Source organism: Ursus maritimus, unplaced genomic scaffold (assembly GCF_017311325.1).
Source record: "Ursus maritimus isolate PB19 unplaced genomic scaffold, ASM1731132v1 scaffold_18, whole genome shotgun sequence".
NCBI classification, from domain to species: Eukaryota; Metazoa; Chordata; class Mammalia; order Carnivora; family Ursidae; genus Ursus; species Ursus maritimus.
The window spans coordinates 53,637,582-53,655,420 of record NW_024424230.1 but is presented as its reverse complement, the minus strand read 5'-3'; the positions used below and the strand labels follow the sequence as shown (position 1 = coordinate 53,655,420).

General features: G+C 40.3%; 1 protein-coding gene across 3 annotated transcripts in view; it reads left to right on the top strand.

Moving 5' to 3' along the window:
* L3MBTL4 (L3MBTL histone methyl-lysine binding protein 4) overlaps positions 1–17,839 on the top strand; it is a 417,564-nt gene that overhangs the window by 301,887 nt on the left and 97,838 nt on the right. For 2 of the 3 annotated variants that reach the window (XM_040632703.1, XM_008690182.2), the window contains 3 exons: positions 1,519–1,692; positions 13,855–13,925; positions 14,017–14,085. In XM_040632703.1, the coding sequence (XP_040488637.1) occupies positions 1,519–1,692; positions 13,855–13,925; positions 14,017–14,085 (314 nt within the window). The remainder of the gene's footprint in view (positions 1–1,518; positions 1,693–13,854; positions 13,926–14,016; positions 14,086–17,839) is intronic. The other variant, XM_008690190.2, reaches the window with a different exon arrangement.

Below are 17,839 nucleotides of genomic sequence, written 5' to 3'. Positions count from 1 at the left end.
AGTAGAGGTAGCTTTTTTGTTCTTATTATAAATTGTATTTACTTATAAATACATCTTAACTTCTTCACTAGGTTTATATTCTCTAAAATGCCTATGCTGTAGCCGATGCTTAGTTAATGGATTATCGAATTAATAACTGAAAAAGCCAATAAATCATCGCCAAGTATTACAAACTACAGAACATGCATGTAGAGAGGGCCCTCTTGTCTGCGGCAAAGGCTGTTGATCGTCCCTATTACCCGTTCAGATTCTCTCTGGCTTGTTGGGTCAGGCTGGTGTCGTCCAGAAGATCAATTCTAGATACGGGTTGGTACTAAAGGCCTTCTGGAGTTAGATTGTTTATGGGCTTTCCTTGGAAAACTTCATCTAATTGAAAATAGAGGAAGAACTGCATTGGTCCCTGATTTTATCATGCCATTAATATAACAAAACGTTCATGCACCCAAGAAGAATTTATTATGTATCATATGTCAGCAAATGTACAGTGAATTGGAAGCAAATTCCTCAAAAAGACCAGACTGCCTAGATATTGATGCATTTGACTATGTGCTTCCCTAGATGGAGAGGATGATAACACTATGATAATAGTAGGAACTGCCATGTTGGGGTGCGTGTGTGTGTGTGTGTGTGTGTGTGTGTGTGTGTGTGTGATTTATCATGGTTTCAACAACCCTTAGAATTGGGTCTGATTTTCCCATTTAACTGGAGAGAAACGGAAGCTTGAGTATGAAATACCTTCCCCTGGCGTTGCCTGCAGGTGACCCGTCACCCCTGTGCTTTCCGTAATAGTGGTTCCCTCACTCCTAAGCAGCAGCAGAAGTTTGGGGCTTCTTTGGAGACAGGGATGTGGGCACAGAAGTCTGACAGAGACTACCAGTCAGTCTGTCGAAAGAATCAGATCACGTGTCCCAGCAGACCCTGGCCAGTTAGGCTCCAAACAACATCCAAGATTGGGGATTCAGCCTTTCCTGTGGTCTCTCCTTTTCCACCGCAGGTGTTCCTTCACATTCAAACAGAACACTGCCTAGCAGGTTTCAGGAGGATTGAGAGAAATACAGATAGAGTATTTCTGGATGCATGAACATTAAGAAATAAAAGCATAATATTCTCTGATAATGGTGAATATTTTTCATGACCTGTAGTATTTGGGGATGTAGGTAGTCAAATCAGGGCATAAATATCAGAGGATCAAACTTTGAATCAAGTGTTTATATAACATTTCCATTACTCTACCAAAAGCACATCTTTACATTATTCTTAGATGTTTTAAGTTTCCAAAATTGTAAAAACCATATGTGCTGATTACTACCTGTCATCCTCAGCTGCTCAGTGTCTGTGGTCTGGAACGTGAGATTTCTTCAAAGGGCAATATGAAAAGAAACTTAATAGGATATATTCAGTGAAAGAAGAAGGTTTCCCTTCAGTTCTTAAAATTTGGATGTAAGTCCGCTCCAGTGATGGTGGACTCCTGATTTATCGCCATAAACTGACAACTGTGCTCATTTTTATACAAACCAGTGCTTTTGGCTGCCCGTATTCAGACATGAACTTGAAAAAGGAGGCAACTCTTCATGATCGTCTGAGAGAACAAACACAGGCAAATTTGGAATCTGACTCTTCACATTCGAAATCGAAGAACCTCTGCAGTTTGAACTTCAATGGAAAACCTGAAAAGGTGAACAGTCAGCCCAGGTGAGGAACTTTTGAAAAAATGTAAACCAGAAAGTAAGCCACGTAGAATAGTAAAAGAGCAACATTTTTTATAGTAATACGTAGTTCCTTACATTTCTTTGAAATGTTATGTTTGGTTTTGGATATTATTATGTTCACTGGCTCATAGAATTCATCTAAGACTTGATGTTCATTTAAAAAAAAATTTATGTCTTCATTCTCAAAACTTTGGATTCACCTCTTTCTAAACGTATGTATTACATGTGAGCGATAAGAAAGCACGTCTCATCTGTAAAATTCCATAAGGTTCCCTTTTGCCTTGAAAACCTCTTGTTTCTGTGGGATGGTTTCAGAGATGGGCTCTCTTTCAGATGTGGAGTATTTGCATCCACTCAGTCCTACCAGGATTTCCTGTCCTGCCTGATATCCGTCTTGTCTTTGTTAATCCAGGTGCACCTCTGATAGGATTTCTTCTTACTCGGAACAGTTTCTCTGTTGATTCATTGGTAACACATTATCCTTTTGTTCTTAAATGGGAATCTAGGCTTGAAGCATCAATTTCCAATTTTCATTTACATGTAGTTTTCTAGGGAGCTGCAAATGCAACCTTATTTAATGTGTTTTAACCTGTGCCAGGAATTATAAACATAGAAAAATCTGACATTCAGTAAGTAATTGGAGACCAGACAAAGAAGGAGCCAAGAAAGGCTGATCAGAGGGGTGAGGAGGGGGTGTTTCTCAGACCCCGCTACAGGCAGAAGGCACTCCCGTTCAAGCCTTTGAGAGACAGTAGACCTCCCTGTGCGAGCTTTGCAGGAGCGGTGACTTGAGGGGGGGCTGCTCTTTCTCCCCAACCTCCAGAGCCTTGCTGTTTTCATTCAGCACTGTGTGGAAGGAAGAGGCGCGCGCCTCTCATCATGTGGGAGCCGAGCTTCCACTGGAATAACTTTCTGCCCATTTATGCCTTCGGTCCCAGCGAGGCTGCTACTTCCCTCCCAAGGGGAGACCTGTCCATTGGGAGAGTTTGATGCAAAGGGTGGGTTTTGTTCTTTTTCAAGCAAATGCTGGTATCGCGTATTTGGGTGACTACTCCTTGTTGAGGAGCGGATTTTGGTTTTGATCTCTGCACGCACCACTGTGCAGATTAGCTCTCCTTTACTGCACCATTTATTTCCTATGGATACACATGCTTAATTTCGTAGCTGTATCTTGCATTTTTTATTTGTTATACACCCACTTCTCTTGTTGAAACTTCACAGGGTCTTGCTGTTCTTGACTGCTTTTTTCCCGCCCACACTGTTTACAACTGTTAAGTAGTTGAGAGCTCCAGCATCTTTCCATGTCCCAGTTGAGGAAGAAGTTTTTCCTTTGCTTTTTTTAAAAACTGTTTTCCAAGGAATGGTATTTATTTTTCCCAGAATTATAGAGACCAGTCCATCCTTTTGCTCATATTCTTTTTGTTCTGTTACCTTTTTATTTTCCAAGTAAAAACTTAGTCAGCTTCTCTTGTAAATATTTTAGGCGTTCATCCTCAATGTCAAAAGTCGGAGAGAAGAAACAGATCTTTGAACCGCTTTTAAAAAAAACTGTTAAACTGCCACATTCTCTGAGGCTAGCTAAGCCTTTCTTTTCAGCAAACACGGATATATGGCCTCTCCTCTCTTGAACTCCTCTTCGGAACTTACTCTTTTCAATATATTATTATCTGCTTTACCATTTTGAAGGGGATTTACACTGAAATAGATCAGTGAAAAATAATTACGACCGAGGGAAAGATGAAGTAGAGAATGTTAGTTGATAACCAAGCAGAAAAATCACACATAACCCTATCCTGTGAAATCCTATTTCATGTACGCCCAGTGCTGTGTAAGTAACTGGGCGAGGGGAGGGGAGACATACGGTGCACAATTTGAATTCTTAAGCCTTCTTTTGTTTTCCACTCTCAAGACCAAAGCCCTCCTTGCACTTCAGTCCCAGTTGACCTCTTTTCATTTAAGCAGCCATCATGACAATGTTTGCACAGGATTGGCTGGAGGGCCCACTTTAATTCTACCCCCATCTCTATGACACCCTGCTCATGGTCTAGAATTCCAGGGTGGGGGGAAAAAAAACAGAGCGAGGAAATCATCAAGGAATCATATGCGAAGCTAATTATGAGCAGAAAAAATATATTTTAATTCTCTTCACAGTTTACTTGTAGTGGTTTCCTGGGGCTGACTTTTCTCTAACCTAAATCTTTGCTCTTAAAACTCACAAGAAAGCAGATACAGGTAGAGAATATTTAAATTCCATCTCTTTCTTCTACCCGGTGGGGATGATTTTTACCTGGCTCAAGTCCAAGGATAGGCATGGGGGTTAAATTAGTGAAAATTGGAGTTAAATTTACATCCCCCCTCCCATCCACCCACCCATCCATCCATCCACCCATCCATCACTGAGCTCTGGGCAGGCCTTCTGTAATTGCTCATGCCAGCAACACTTGTCACCTTAGAATCTCCAGGTTTCTGACAATTCAAGTGCAAAATGTAAAATTAACTCTTGACATCCTTCCCAAATCAATTAGATGCTGCCCAGCAATTTAGGGAATTTTGTACTTTCCCTAACTGCTTCCCAGTTTTGTGATTACTTTTTAAAAGTATGTTTGTTTTCATATCAATCTGGGTAGAGGGAGTTATTAGTATATTATCTGATTATGTTCACATTTTCTATAGAGGGTCACGTTTTAAAGCTGCGTAGATTATATACTGGATGTTTATAAGATTCATATTCATAGTTACTGCTATTACATGTTAACACAACTTTAAAGAGCCAGTCTCACAATAAGTCATCATTACTGAAAGACTGTCCCTTTCCCCCTGTGCTAATAGAGTGAGTAGTAGTACATTCCTGGTGCCCTAAAGTACAGGCAAGTGACCTTATGCTTGAGTTTCTTTCATTTAGGGATGTACTCTAGGGGACAGGGGATATTTTCAATTTGACAGTTTATAGTTTGCACATACAGTAGCCTTGGAACTTCCCATAATCTTGTGATTTAGGCAAAACGGATATTATTGTCAGCATAGTATTGCCATTTGTAGGTGAGGAAGTTGAGATCCTTAGTAGTAACTAATTTGGAACCCAAATAGAGGTGTTCTGATTCAATCCAGCATATTCCCGTTTCAGTAAACTAATAATAGTAACACCCGAAGTATCAGTAATAATAATTATCTAATATTAATCTCACACTTACTTTGGTCCACAAAGCACTGCGCTAAACAGTGTGTATACATCATTGTGTTAGTTTCATTGTATCCTCACAACAACCCTATGTGCGGTAAGTATTCTTAGTCTGATTTTATAATGTAGACACCTGCCAGTTCAGAGAGGTTGGGCAGACAATTAGTAGGAAAGTTAGGATTTGGGTCTAGAACTGCCTGATTCCAAATCGTATGTACATTTCAACTACATTAGACTAGCAAAGGAACATCAGCTTCACGCTTTGAAGGGCCTGGCTGCATTTATGTCTAGATGACTTTCTACTGTGTCTGCGGTTCTCAGGGTCATCTTGTGATGTATTTATTTCTTATCTTATGAAAATAGAACTATTGGAGGGGAAGAATCTTAAAACTATTTTTATTTATACTATACGTAATACAAAATCTTGTATCTTGAACACATTTCATCATAATAGACTAAAGGCCTCTCTCTGCAACATGGGGATAAAATTATACTCATTAAAACAGTTTAATCATATAGAAATTACTCTGAAATGCAACTGTCCCCTCCCCCCATATTATCTGTTAGCCAGTGTCCCCGGGTCTGAGTGGAACATTTTTTTCAGGCATTTCCCAGCCACCTGAGTATTCTTTAATAACTTCTTTTGCCTCCCCAAAGCAGTGCTTAACATATTCTAATTCACACAATTGGTAGAACACCAGTCATATTCATACTCCCTCATTGCTATTAAGAAAATCTAAGAGGGACACCTCGGTGGCTCAGTCGGTTAAGCAGTTGACTCTTGATTTTGGCTCAGGTCATGATCTCAGAGTCATGAGATGGAACCCCACATCAGGCTCTGTGCTGCTGAGCATGAAGCCTGCTTAAGATTCTCTCTCTTCCTCTGCCCTTCCCCTCGCTCGCTCGCTCTCTCTCAAAAAAAAAAAAAAAGAAAGAAAGAAAAGAAAATGCCTAGTAAATCTCATTTTTTTCCTAATGCCTTCCATATTATGAATTGTATGCCCTTCCCTAAGGCCTGTACTGATAATAAAAATGGCGGAGGAAGCTCTGGTGATCAGAGAGAATGGCGTGTAGCGCAGTAGCTCCTTAATGGTCCTCATAATAAATTGTGCTGCCGTGAGCCAGCTAGTTTATTTCCGCTACTCAAATTATCTGCACCATAAATACCTGCTATGGGGTCCTTTCTCAGAATTAAAACAGTGTTAGCTGGTTGTTTCCCATATTAGCCTTCTAAGTCATTACATAGGTTTTCCTTAATCCATCAGTGTTTTCTCTCACAACTTCCCACACAAATTCTCTGTTTGGGGAGATAAAGCCTACTCAGTGTCCCACTCACTCCCTATAATCACCCACAATATTGTTTTTATTCCTGGGCCGGTGCCTTTGTTCCTCTTCTTCCTACCTTATCTACTCCCACCTGCGTCTTCTCCCTTCTCAAAGGCTCATCTGTATCTTAAAGTTTTCTACAGCACTTCCAGCCCACATGAGCTTCTTGAGGTCAGAGACCACATCGTACACATGTCTGTATTTCTGACACTCAGTATAATGCCTGACACTCAGTGGGGACTCAACAAATAAAATCGATTTTGAGCAGCCGCTCTGTGCCGGGGACTTGGTAGGTCCAGGGATATGGAACCAATAAGAGATAGTCCCATTCCTTGTTCTGAGCACTCCTTTGTGCTTTGGTGTGTGCGTGTCTACACGTGCCTTCTTAGTGCTGACTTCGTATGTGTGCTTTATTTTCTCAAAAGAACAGGGGGCTGCTAAAGGGTATTACCAGTTTTCATTATGCTTCTGTTTTTTCCTCATTCCTGGTCCCATTATAGGTTCTTAGTAAATCTAAGTTGATTGGTTCAGGTGTATTCATTAGTTTGCATCTTAGAGTCTCAGTTTCCTCACTGAGAAATGAATGTAATGTATGAGACTTAGATCTTGAATATAGGTGTATAGAAAGTATGACTGGGCCTGGCACGTAATAGGGACTATTGATATCTTTTTCCATTTTATAAAAATTGTTGATTTTAAAGTCTTGCAACTGGGCTAGTTCTCGTTGTGTATGTACAACACATCTTTCCACCAAAATAGAAATTGAGACCTTTATTTATTTAGTGAGCTGTTCTCTGCATCTGAAGCTCAATTACACCGCTTAATCAAGTGAGCAGTGGTCAAACATCAGGATTTTTCCTGGACACCCAGGAAACCTTCTGCAGAGGTTGTGGCTGGACAGGAAACCCACCACAATCCAGACAAACTCACTCTTTCTCCACACCTCCAGGCACAAGGGACTCAAAGTTTGTCTAGCCCTGCTTCTTCAACAGAAAAATAAGATTATCAGAGCCAAAGAATTGAGTTCCCTATTGACACTGTCATGAATGGCAACTTGGAGCTTTCTGGCTCCTAGGTCATTGCTCTGCTCGCTATTCCATACCTCTTCCTCCTCTAAAATTAAGATTAGCTCAGACTAGAACTGGTTTATGGTATATGAATACCTGAATGACACTTAACCTTGCAAAATTGGGATCAGGACTATAGCCACATCCTGAAATCAGACAGATTCAATCATTCATTCATTCATTCATTCATTCAATATTTATCCTTTGAACAAATACTTAGAAAAGTAGTATTCCAAACTCTAGTGATACAGCTAGAACAAAGCAGACTAAAATCCTCATCTTCAGTAAGCTTTCACTTGGTGGTAGGAAAATGGCCCAAGCTAATGAAGTGGCAGGACGAGGTCTTAAACTCTGGCAGGAAGACTTGGCAGGAGGCATGTTGATTCACTCATTCAGCAAATACATGTGGAGCGTCTACTCCGGCTGAGCGGTGCGGTAGGTGCTAAGAATATGGTGGTGAACACAGCAGCCCCGTCCCTGCAGGGAGCATATTGGCAGGTAGAGGAGACGGAGGAGAGCAAACAAAAGTAACCTATCAATGAGGGGAAATCGCGGACTGTGGCTAAGTGCCATGAGAAGTAACAAGGGAGTGGACAGGCAACACTTAAAACATTTCCAGCAATTACTTATCCTAACCTCCTAGAGACCACAGGCAGATCCATGCCATTAGGGGGAAAGGGGGCATGGTTCTGTTGAATATTTTGCAAACTGAAAATGAAGTGAGTCGTGTCAAGATGAGCTCAGGAGTGTAGGCAGCAACAGTGCTGGGGTAAAAGGACTTGGCCCTCATGGGATCCCTTGCCTTGGCTCCTCCTGTATAGTCTGCTGGTTTGTAAACAAATTTACACTTCTGCTGAAATGTTATAAAATACTCAATGTGTGCCTTCAAAAGATCTTTAAAAATATTTCTCTGAGCTGCTTCTCACAAGGCATTTTATAATTTATTGTGGCTCTCTGTATTGCTGGAATCCTGCCTTGGCCCAGGCTCTTGGTAATTAAACGCTGCAGAACAGTGCGTGCTAAAATTGCACGGTTCCCTGCAGGAAGGAATACTGGTGTTCCCGCACACCACAAAACAAAACTTTGTTGCCCAAGCTCCAGTGGGCGTTTTTTCTCATCTACATCCTTGATCTGGCTTTAAAACAATTATTTTCCATTCATTGCAAATAGTAAAATTGGGACATTTAACATGATTTTTTCTCATAACTAAAGCAATTCTTGGGTATTATAGGAAAGTTAGGAAATATAGATTAGTAAAAAGAAAAAAAAATAGAAAAGTTAATACCCAGACTTTTTCTGGTCAAATAACATAACTTATAGGCTTGTAAAAATATGATAAAATCCCACTGCAGTAATTCAGGTAACAGAGAAGTTTTTAAATCATAATTTCTCACTCCCCACTCCTGAACTCCAGTGTGTATCCTGAGGTTACTTGTGTGAATAATCGTGTTCTCTTTTACACTTTTTCTGTGTTTATGTATACATATGGATTTTCAGATGCACCCTCACTCTTTTAAAAAATATGACGGTAATTTTGAGCTAATGTTTCTTTCAAGGTTGGCTTGTATCACTCTGGATAGATGAGGATATAGTCATGTTGAATGTAGGGGAAAGAGGCTGCATTCCTGACAGTTTAACATGTCAACGAAGTTTTCAAGGACCCTGACATTAAATGCTGAAGCTTTAATAAGATGCACACATATTTTCGTCCCGAGTTTATAATGGCACTCTGGACAAGGCACCTGTAAAGAAGTCAGCATTTGTGACCAGAAGAAAAATTATCTGGTGTTGGACTTTTATTTTTAGGTGGAAAAGTTGTAAAGACTTAAACAGCTAAGTCTACCCACAAAGAAAAAACAAATTTCCCTTCTCTCTTATGGACTGCCATGTAAAACCATTGTTTGCTGGCTGAAAGTCTGACAGTAAGAGATATTAGCTTAAAAATATGTTTTATTTATTTAACAATATGTCATGGATAATTTTCCTATTAACACAAATGGATCCAAGGCATTGTTTTAAGTAACTGTATCGTTTTTCGTAGTATGGACATAATTTATTCAACCAACTCCCCTATCAACAGATATTCAGGTTGTTTCCAGTATTTTTCCTCTTTAAATAATGCTGCGATAAACATTTTCATATATATGTCATTTATTGATGGTTTATAATGCAGGATTTTTGAAAGTTGAATTACATTTTATTTACAAACTAAACATACTGTACGAATCTGTCCTTAGGTTTATAGAGTCTTAGAGGTTCTTGATTTATTTTGCTTTACTGTAGCTAAATTCACATATACAAACACACAGACACTCAAGTGTACACACACACAGAATACATACGTATGTGTGTAGAAAGCCTTTGCAGTCCCCATAATGTATCCCCAGCCTGCACATCTAACCTCATCACACACCACACCCAGTACGCGTTCCCCCTGCTGACCCGCCACCTGCCAGGATTTCTGCAGTGCCCCTCTTTGTGCTTCCCTTAGTAAAACTTGCTTTGAGGCCTAGACAGACTCCTCTCCTCCTGAAAGCTTTTTCTGATCTCACTGACCTTTAAGCAGAAAATCCCCTCCTACTTTGTGATCCCAAAGCAGTTTCTCATCTCTTCCTGTAGCCCCTTTCTCAGTCTGCATTGTGTGAACATTGGCACTGCACACATCTGTGTCCTCTGGTAGATTCTGAGCCATTTTGGCTAAATGTAATACCTGCATGTAGGAAAAGCTTAAGGAAATATTGATTGGACCTGGGCAATCTGTCTAAAAAATAAAAAGCAGCCAGAACTCAATATTTGTCTTTGAAGTCCTATTCTAAGGGATAACTACAGTTACTAAGGAAATTTTGAGAAAAGGTGGTAATGTAAAACTATCACATGTGCAATGTATATTTTTGGCTTTAGGAATCTTTCCCTTTACTGCTAGAACAGGAGTCAGCAAACTTTTTCTCTAAAGGGCCAGATAGTAAGTATTCTAGGCTCTGCCAGCCTTAAGATCTCTACTATAATTCCTCAGTTTGACCACTGTAGTGTGAAAGCAGCGGTGGACAGTAAGGAATGAATGAGCCTAGCTGCATCCTACTACAGTGTCATTCACAGAAGCAGCCAGTGGGCAGGATTTGACTCGTGGGCTGCTGTTTGCAACTCCTGTTCTAGGTGTTCCTCAGCACATAGATATAAGATTAATATTACCTCCTTCATGTTAGACACCTAGTTCAGGGCCTAGCATTTACCGAGCCCAGAAACAGTAGCCACTCACTTGCCTTGTTAAATGTAGCAGCAGCATAGAAGGGGGTCAGAGGGCATGCAGCCCCTTTTCTCAATGGGAAGTAATAAAATGCAAAGGACAAGGCAAGTGGAAAATCAATGAGGGGAGCAGAGACTATCGGATGACAGTGGCAGGTCTCCCAACAAGTAATTCTCTCAGTCGTGCACTCCTGTGTGAGTGAATCAGGGGTACACAGACACACAGGTGGCCTAATACTCGCTACCGCACCAGCAGTCACGTTAAGAAAAGATTTTGAAGACTGTTTGGAGCGCCTGGAACCATGATGAAAGGTATGGGCCAGGCTTCAAGCAGAATTATTGGGGAAGGGGTAAAACCTGGAGATTCCCATGGTATTACCTTTTTGTTAAAATACAAACACTCAGTCTCTGGCACATGACTGGCCGAGTCATCACCAACCATTCCTGCCGCCTGTGCACGAGACTCCAGATGCAACACCGCAGTCGCCTTTTTCTCTGCCAGCAAGATGAAGTCCAGCCACTTGAGGACAGCGTGCAAGGCTCTCCACGACTTGGCTCTGGCTTGTTCTTTTAGCCTCACCGCCGATCCCTCCTTTCCGTGCGCAGTGCGGGTGGATTAGCTTCTCCCTTTCCGTGCACAGTGCGGGTGGATTAGCTTCTCCCTTTCCGTGCACAGTGCGGGTGGATTAGCTTCTCCCTTTGCGTGCACAGTGCGGGTGGATTAGCTTCTCCGCGGCCACCAAACAGCCTCCCTCTCGTTTTGCTTAAGCTCGGGCTGCTGCAGTTCCTGCTTTTCTCCCACGCTCCTTGTCTAGAATTTTACAAGCCCGTCGGTCCTGCATGTCTCCCTTCTCTCAGGACCAGACCCGACTGCATCCTCCACAGAATTCCCCACTAGCCTAGCTCCAGGCCGTGTCTCCCTCCAGCTGCCAGGAGCATTACTGACTTTCCCTTTCTTTTGCTGTGCCTCTGACCTCTCCTTCTTGGTGCCTTCTGTAAGTGCTCAGCAAACACTGGACAGTGATGCCCAGAGTAGGGGGAAACCTGGGTTTGGCGTCTGCAGACTTGAGTTTGTGTTCTGGCTTCACCATTGACTCACTGTGGTTTAATATCTCCAAGCCTCAGTTTCTTTATTTGTATCAAGGGTCTTACACCTCTACCTCAGGGAGTTTTTGTGAGAATGAAATGAGGGTGAACAAAGTGAAGAGTCCTTAGAAGGTACTTGTCTCCCTCCAGAAATGTGACCAAGCCTGAACTGATCACAGGGTTTGACTTGGTCTATCTCCCTTGTGACGTAATCATTTTGAAAGCAAGACTGTACTGAAATATGTCTGTGGTTAGTGTCAGGGCCTGGGATTGTTTTTTTTTTAAAGCTACTCAGTAAATTTATTTGATTTATTTTTAAATTGCTTTTTAAAATCCCCATCAAAGTTATATAAGGCATACTAGCTTCTATTTTTCCAACTTGTAAGATAGAATCAAGATCTTCATCAGGATCTGTGTACGGGGGTGCTTTAAGATGGTTTGAAAATCAACTCAGTTTCATCAGATTTGTAAAGTTTGGGGGAATATACCCGAACAAGTATTTGCCAAACATATAAGCAGACTAAGCTTGTTCTTTCTTCCATCTTCCTCCTCGCAAAATGACGACACCGTGCTATTGAGCGCACACGTCGTGCGTCTGGCCTTCCACGTTGGGCAGCTCTCTCCGCCAGCTGCTCACCGCTTAAATCCAAGCCTCTTTCTACTGCTCATATTCTTTCCTACAAGGACGTAAATAAATCCTGATGATCTGTATATATCCAGAGCATAATGAGAAGCATATTGAATTAATGAAAATATTCCTTCCATTTTTATGCACATCCATGCCGAATAAAAGTTTGTAGACTATTTTATAATACAGTGTTTCACTAATTGTTCACAATGAACCCTGTAAGGCAAGTCCAGTCTCCATTTTGCACACTGGGAAGCTGAGACCTGTAGAGTTTAGAAATGAGCTCCAGGGTACAAGCCTAGAGCCTGGACGCAGGTTTTCTCCGCCGAGGGTACTGGTCTCCACGCCACACTGGAGCTTCGCTACCTGGGGCTGCGATGCTCCACACTAGCTGCGTAGGGCTTCCTTTTAAGGTCCGAGGTGGGCTTTCAAAAGAAATTCTTTCTCCGTTTCTTGCATTTCTTATTAAAAAATGTCTTATGGGGAGGGCACCTGGGGGGCTCAGTCGGTTAAGTGGCTGCCTTCTGCTCAAGTCATGATCTCAGGGTCCTGGGATCAAGCCCCACATCAGGCTCCCTGCTCAGCGGGGAACCTGCTTCTCCCTCTCCCGCTGCTGCTCCCCCTGCTTTTACTCTCTCTCTGTCAAATAAATAAAATCTTTTTTAAAATGTCTAATGGTAAAAAAAATATATATATCTAACTGATAGAATGTGCTTTTACCATGACGTATATATTTATAGAATATATAGATAAAATTATCTCCAATTATGTACAAGTCACTTAGGTTTCTTTGTAAGGTTTTGGTGACTGACTCGGTATCCTCATCTAAAACAAATTGAAACAGGACTGGAAAGCTTGTCGGTGAGGATAAAAGGAGAGAGCTGCTTTACAAGTGCAATAGGAAAATGCATTTGCAAAGCAAGCTATTATAATTTTCATGAAAATCATAAATATATACGGATAAATTAATCAGCTCTTTCAAGGTCTCTCTACTTAAAATTAATTACTAGGTAATTAGCAACATTGAAAAAAGTTTCATTTCAGAAATTCCATATTCATTACAAACCATGAGCCTCAAGTTTTCATGAAGTTGCATGATGGAAGAGTTACAAAATTAGTCCTTACTGCAAACGGGAGCATTTTAAAAGTTAATTAATTCGCTGACATTCAACTGTCTAACTAAATTACTTTATACAGTTGTTTAAGCACAATGTCTATAATCTTCTGATTAAAATAAGAGCTAAAATCATGAGTAGCAATTACTATTTACCCACTTACTACCACACCATCCCTTCTCATCCTTGATAGCTCCTCCTTGGAACCTGGAGAGATTATTCCCCAGAGAGTTTTAGAAACTTTTGGCTGCTAACAGAATGAATGGGGGCTGGAGGGGGGAGAGCTTTCAGGTTGCAGGTTTCAAAGTTAGAGTTCCTGGCAGAAAATATATTTTAAAAATCTTAAACAGAAGAAAAATTATAACAAGGCTTGGGGCAGCAAAATACCTGCTAATTCACTATTGTTAACCCTGTGGTTTCTATTTAAATTTGTGCTGCTGTCATGATTTATTCCTACCTCACCGGATAATGAATCTAGATTTTATTTCTGTTCTTTGCCCAGACTTGTACAGCAGGCACAGTGTTTGAAAATCAAAGGAAAAGAAGATATTGACTTGGATAATCTCTTCAGAGGTAAAAACAAAAACACTAGCAAAAGCACAGACTATGATTTTTGTCGTGAAGAATGTCTTATTTGTTTGCTGGGTTGGTTTTATCATTCCAGGAGGGGATAGTGGAAAGAGCTTGACGAGAAGAGAAGAGATTTGTGTTCTAGTCCCAACCCTACAGACAAGTAGGTTCCAATACTTCTGCACCCCAACCTTGATTTTCTCATTTTTAAAGTGAAAGGACAAGACTGATTTCTGTGATCTTCATTCATGATAAGACAAATCAAAACCTATCGAAGTGAAGGTCTCAGTGGTGGATCTCTGCCGTCTGCTGAGGGCATGAAGGAGGGGAACCGGGAGCGTCTCGTGGCATTTTTATATGTTGAGGGACTGGGAAATGTACCTCATTATTAAGACAGGGAAGAAGGTTGTTAGGGAAAAAGTTTTGTTTAAACTTAAAACTAAAAGCTGAAGGATTATTGGAGTGTAGGAAAAAGAATTACATGTTTTTATTTAATTCTGTTTCTTTCCAGTTAAGGTACGGTATGGACAGAATTTCATCTATAATTTTGAAGTTATATTTAGCAAGATAAGGAATAAGTTTCCCCTTAGTTGTGTTCATTTAGTGCAATAATTTTTATTTGATCAGATGAAAACATTGGTAATGTAATTAGTATCCTGTGTCTTCAGCCATAGTAGTTCCTCATGTTCGTATCTCCCAGAACACGGCAGGAGCCCTGTTTCTCTTCCAGAGGAAAAGAAAATTAGGGAGTTTTCTGCTGACTTGGCCAAAAACGCAGCAAATTAGCACAACTTGGTAGCACTGCACTCATCTCCAATAGGATTACCCATTAGACTTTTCTTAAGAGAAAGAGAGTGTACTTGGCAGCCATTGACCAAAAAGAGCTATGACATCTCCGAGCAAAGGTAACCTGTTCACTTCAGGCAGCGACCAAGCTCAGCTTGCGGCTGGAATGACTCTTGATTTCATGTCAGCCCCGAAGGGAGGAGGAATCTTTTCCTCAGAAAATGGAAGGCAGTTAAGTTACTTTGGTTTCATTGTGCATCTACGCGTTTCTCCCTAACCAGAAGCATTTCTGTGTAATATCATCAGATCTGAACGTTGCTTTAAACAAAATAAATGACTGATATTTCAGAAACTGCTCCATACAAATGTTCTAATCCATTTTACCAAGCCTCCGTTCTGTAAACAACATGTGTTTTGGAGCTGTATAAGGAGCCCTTAAAAAGTGTCAGTGTTTTAATTCATATTTTGACACTTTTGAAAATATCTCCACAGAGTAATTATGTATATGTTCCTGTTAAAACAGATACACAGTCAGTTTTATAATTCACATAGTAAAAGTAGTAATGAGGATCATCCTTATAAAAATAGAAGATATCACTAGCAAAATGCATTTGCATAATGTGAAAGATGAAATCTCTTCTAACTTGTTCACTGTGTACTTATTCTTTCCTGCATCACCTTTAAAAGGTTTATAATGTTGGCCTTAAAAATAAAACAGCCCGTTGTTTTACCAGCAAAATGAGTTTACTTGGGAATAGCAAAGAATTGCAATTAGGGACAAGCAGTCTATGATAAAAACATGGGTAAATCCAGAGAACAAAGGAGAGGAATGTTACTTTATAGAGAAAAAAGAGGAAGTTGCTTTGAATGAAAGTCGTTGCAGGAAAGGGAGGGTTCAGGGTGTGATTGTGACATTAAAGGATTATTTAGCATTTTCCTTTTATTTTTTGTAAGCCTATAAATCTGAGCATAAATTCCAAGTCCCTACTCCTGTTGCTGCTCTGGGTATAGATCTGAATAAACCCCTTCTTAATTCATCAGGGGTCCTTTTTTTAAAAGGAAAACGGTCTAAGTGTGTTCTCCAGTTCTCCTACGAGGGGAAACGCTCTACTTTGGATATTTAAGGATTTGTGTACGTGTGTACACGTGCGCATGCAGCTTGGGTTTTTCATGTCTTGGGCATGTTTTCAATTTTTACTTGGAAACGTCTTTGTTTTCCAAATGATTTTATTCACAATAGCTCTTCTTGGCACGGACATAAAAAACCCTACCCATAATTTTCAAGGATTCCTCTTAGAGATATGACACTTTCCTTTACCATAACCATGTATAAAAGTAAGATTGGATGGTAGACATTTTTAATTAGCTATATAAACTTATTGAGGAAAACATGATTAGCTGAAAGGATGTCTGGTAGTAAAATTGACAGAAGTTAGAGTTTGTCTCACTCATCTACAGGTTTACAGGTAAGTCTATTGGGTGTTATGCATGAGACATGGCAGACGGTAGTTCTCTTCTCTGCGTTTTGTTAAGTAAAATAACGCCTGACGATATCGTTGTCATATCTGCTGTGCCACATCCCTTCTCTGGACTGGAGTCAAGCATCCGTGTAGGGTCTTTCAGGTTTTTACCTTTGCTCAGTGCATGTTCCACAGAGAACTGCACAAAATCTCCTTTGAGTACAAGTGGAGTGAAGCTGATTAAAGTGCATTTCCATTGAGTAGCTGCCCTTTGGCCCTCTTAGCCCATAATCAGAGCAGCTAAAGCTCAGCTACCGGGGACCACAGATGCACGTCATTGTCAAGGCCACCACAGTGCCGAACCCCAGGGGACATCTGGTATTGTGGAATGTTCAGCTAGAAAACTTTTAACTGTTTACTATTTTTGTTCTCAAATGTGTAACTAAGGCTCACTTTTTTACAAATCCAAAAATTTCATAAAGCAAAAAAATAAGAAGTAAGCATGAAAAATGTAAACGTTGTTAATAAGGCCCTCACACATTTATTTTGGATATAATAATTCACCTTATTGTTTTGCTACCAGCATAGAATCATATTTGGTGAACTTTTTTCTCTAGTTGCTGATGGATCGTGGCTGTCTTTCTAAGTCAGTGCATGTACACCTACTAGGTTCTGTTTTTTTTAATTTTTTAAGTAATCATTTTAGACGAGTTCAAGAGATTACCCTCATTGAATCACCACTTGGGTCAAGAAATAGAATCTGAGTGGAAGCCCACGTCATGCTGTCCAGTTACCACCTCCTGCCAGGACAGTCACTCTTTGATTTCCATCACTGTCAGTTGCTTTGACCTGTTTTGAACATTTTATAATTGAAATCACACAATGTGTATCCTTTTATATCTGACTCTTTTTGCCAACATTATGTCTGTGAGATTCGTTCAAATCATGCTTTGCTTCTTTGCTATTCTCAATACTCAGTATTACTCCATTTTATGAAGATGCCACAATTTATCTGTCCATTTTAATATTGGTGGCTTTCAGTCTTGCCCTCTCAGCAGTGGTTCTGCTAGGAACATTGATTTGGTGGACCTGTGTGTGCATTTCTGTTGGGTACAGACCAAAGAGGGAAATTTCTGGGTCACTGAATGGGTTTGCATTTAGGAGCTGGTGTCAAACATTTTTACAAAGTGGTTGCAGCGGTGCATTCTTGCTGGCACAGTTCGGGGATTGTGGGGACTCCACATCCTTGCCCACAGTTAATATTGTCAGTCCCTAATCTTAGCCATTTATTTGGGTTTGCAGTACTATTTATTGTGCTTTTAATTTTGCATTTCCCTGAGGCCACATGGGCTTGAACACATTTTCGTGTTTATTGGCTATTTGAATATCCTCTGTGAAGTACCTTTCCCATTTGTCTTTTAGATTGTCCTTTTCTTATTGATGTATAGGAATTCTTGATGTCTGTAAACAAGTCCATTGTTGGTTAGATATATTGCAAATATCATCTCCAGTCTATGATTTGCCATTTCACTCTCTTAATGGGGCCTTGTGATAAATACAAAGTCCAAATTTTAATAGAGTCCATTAATCCTTTCCATTTTGGTTAGCACTTCTAATATTCTAGTGTCCTGTTTAAAAAAAAATTTGCCTATTATATGTTCATGAAGATAT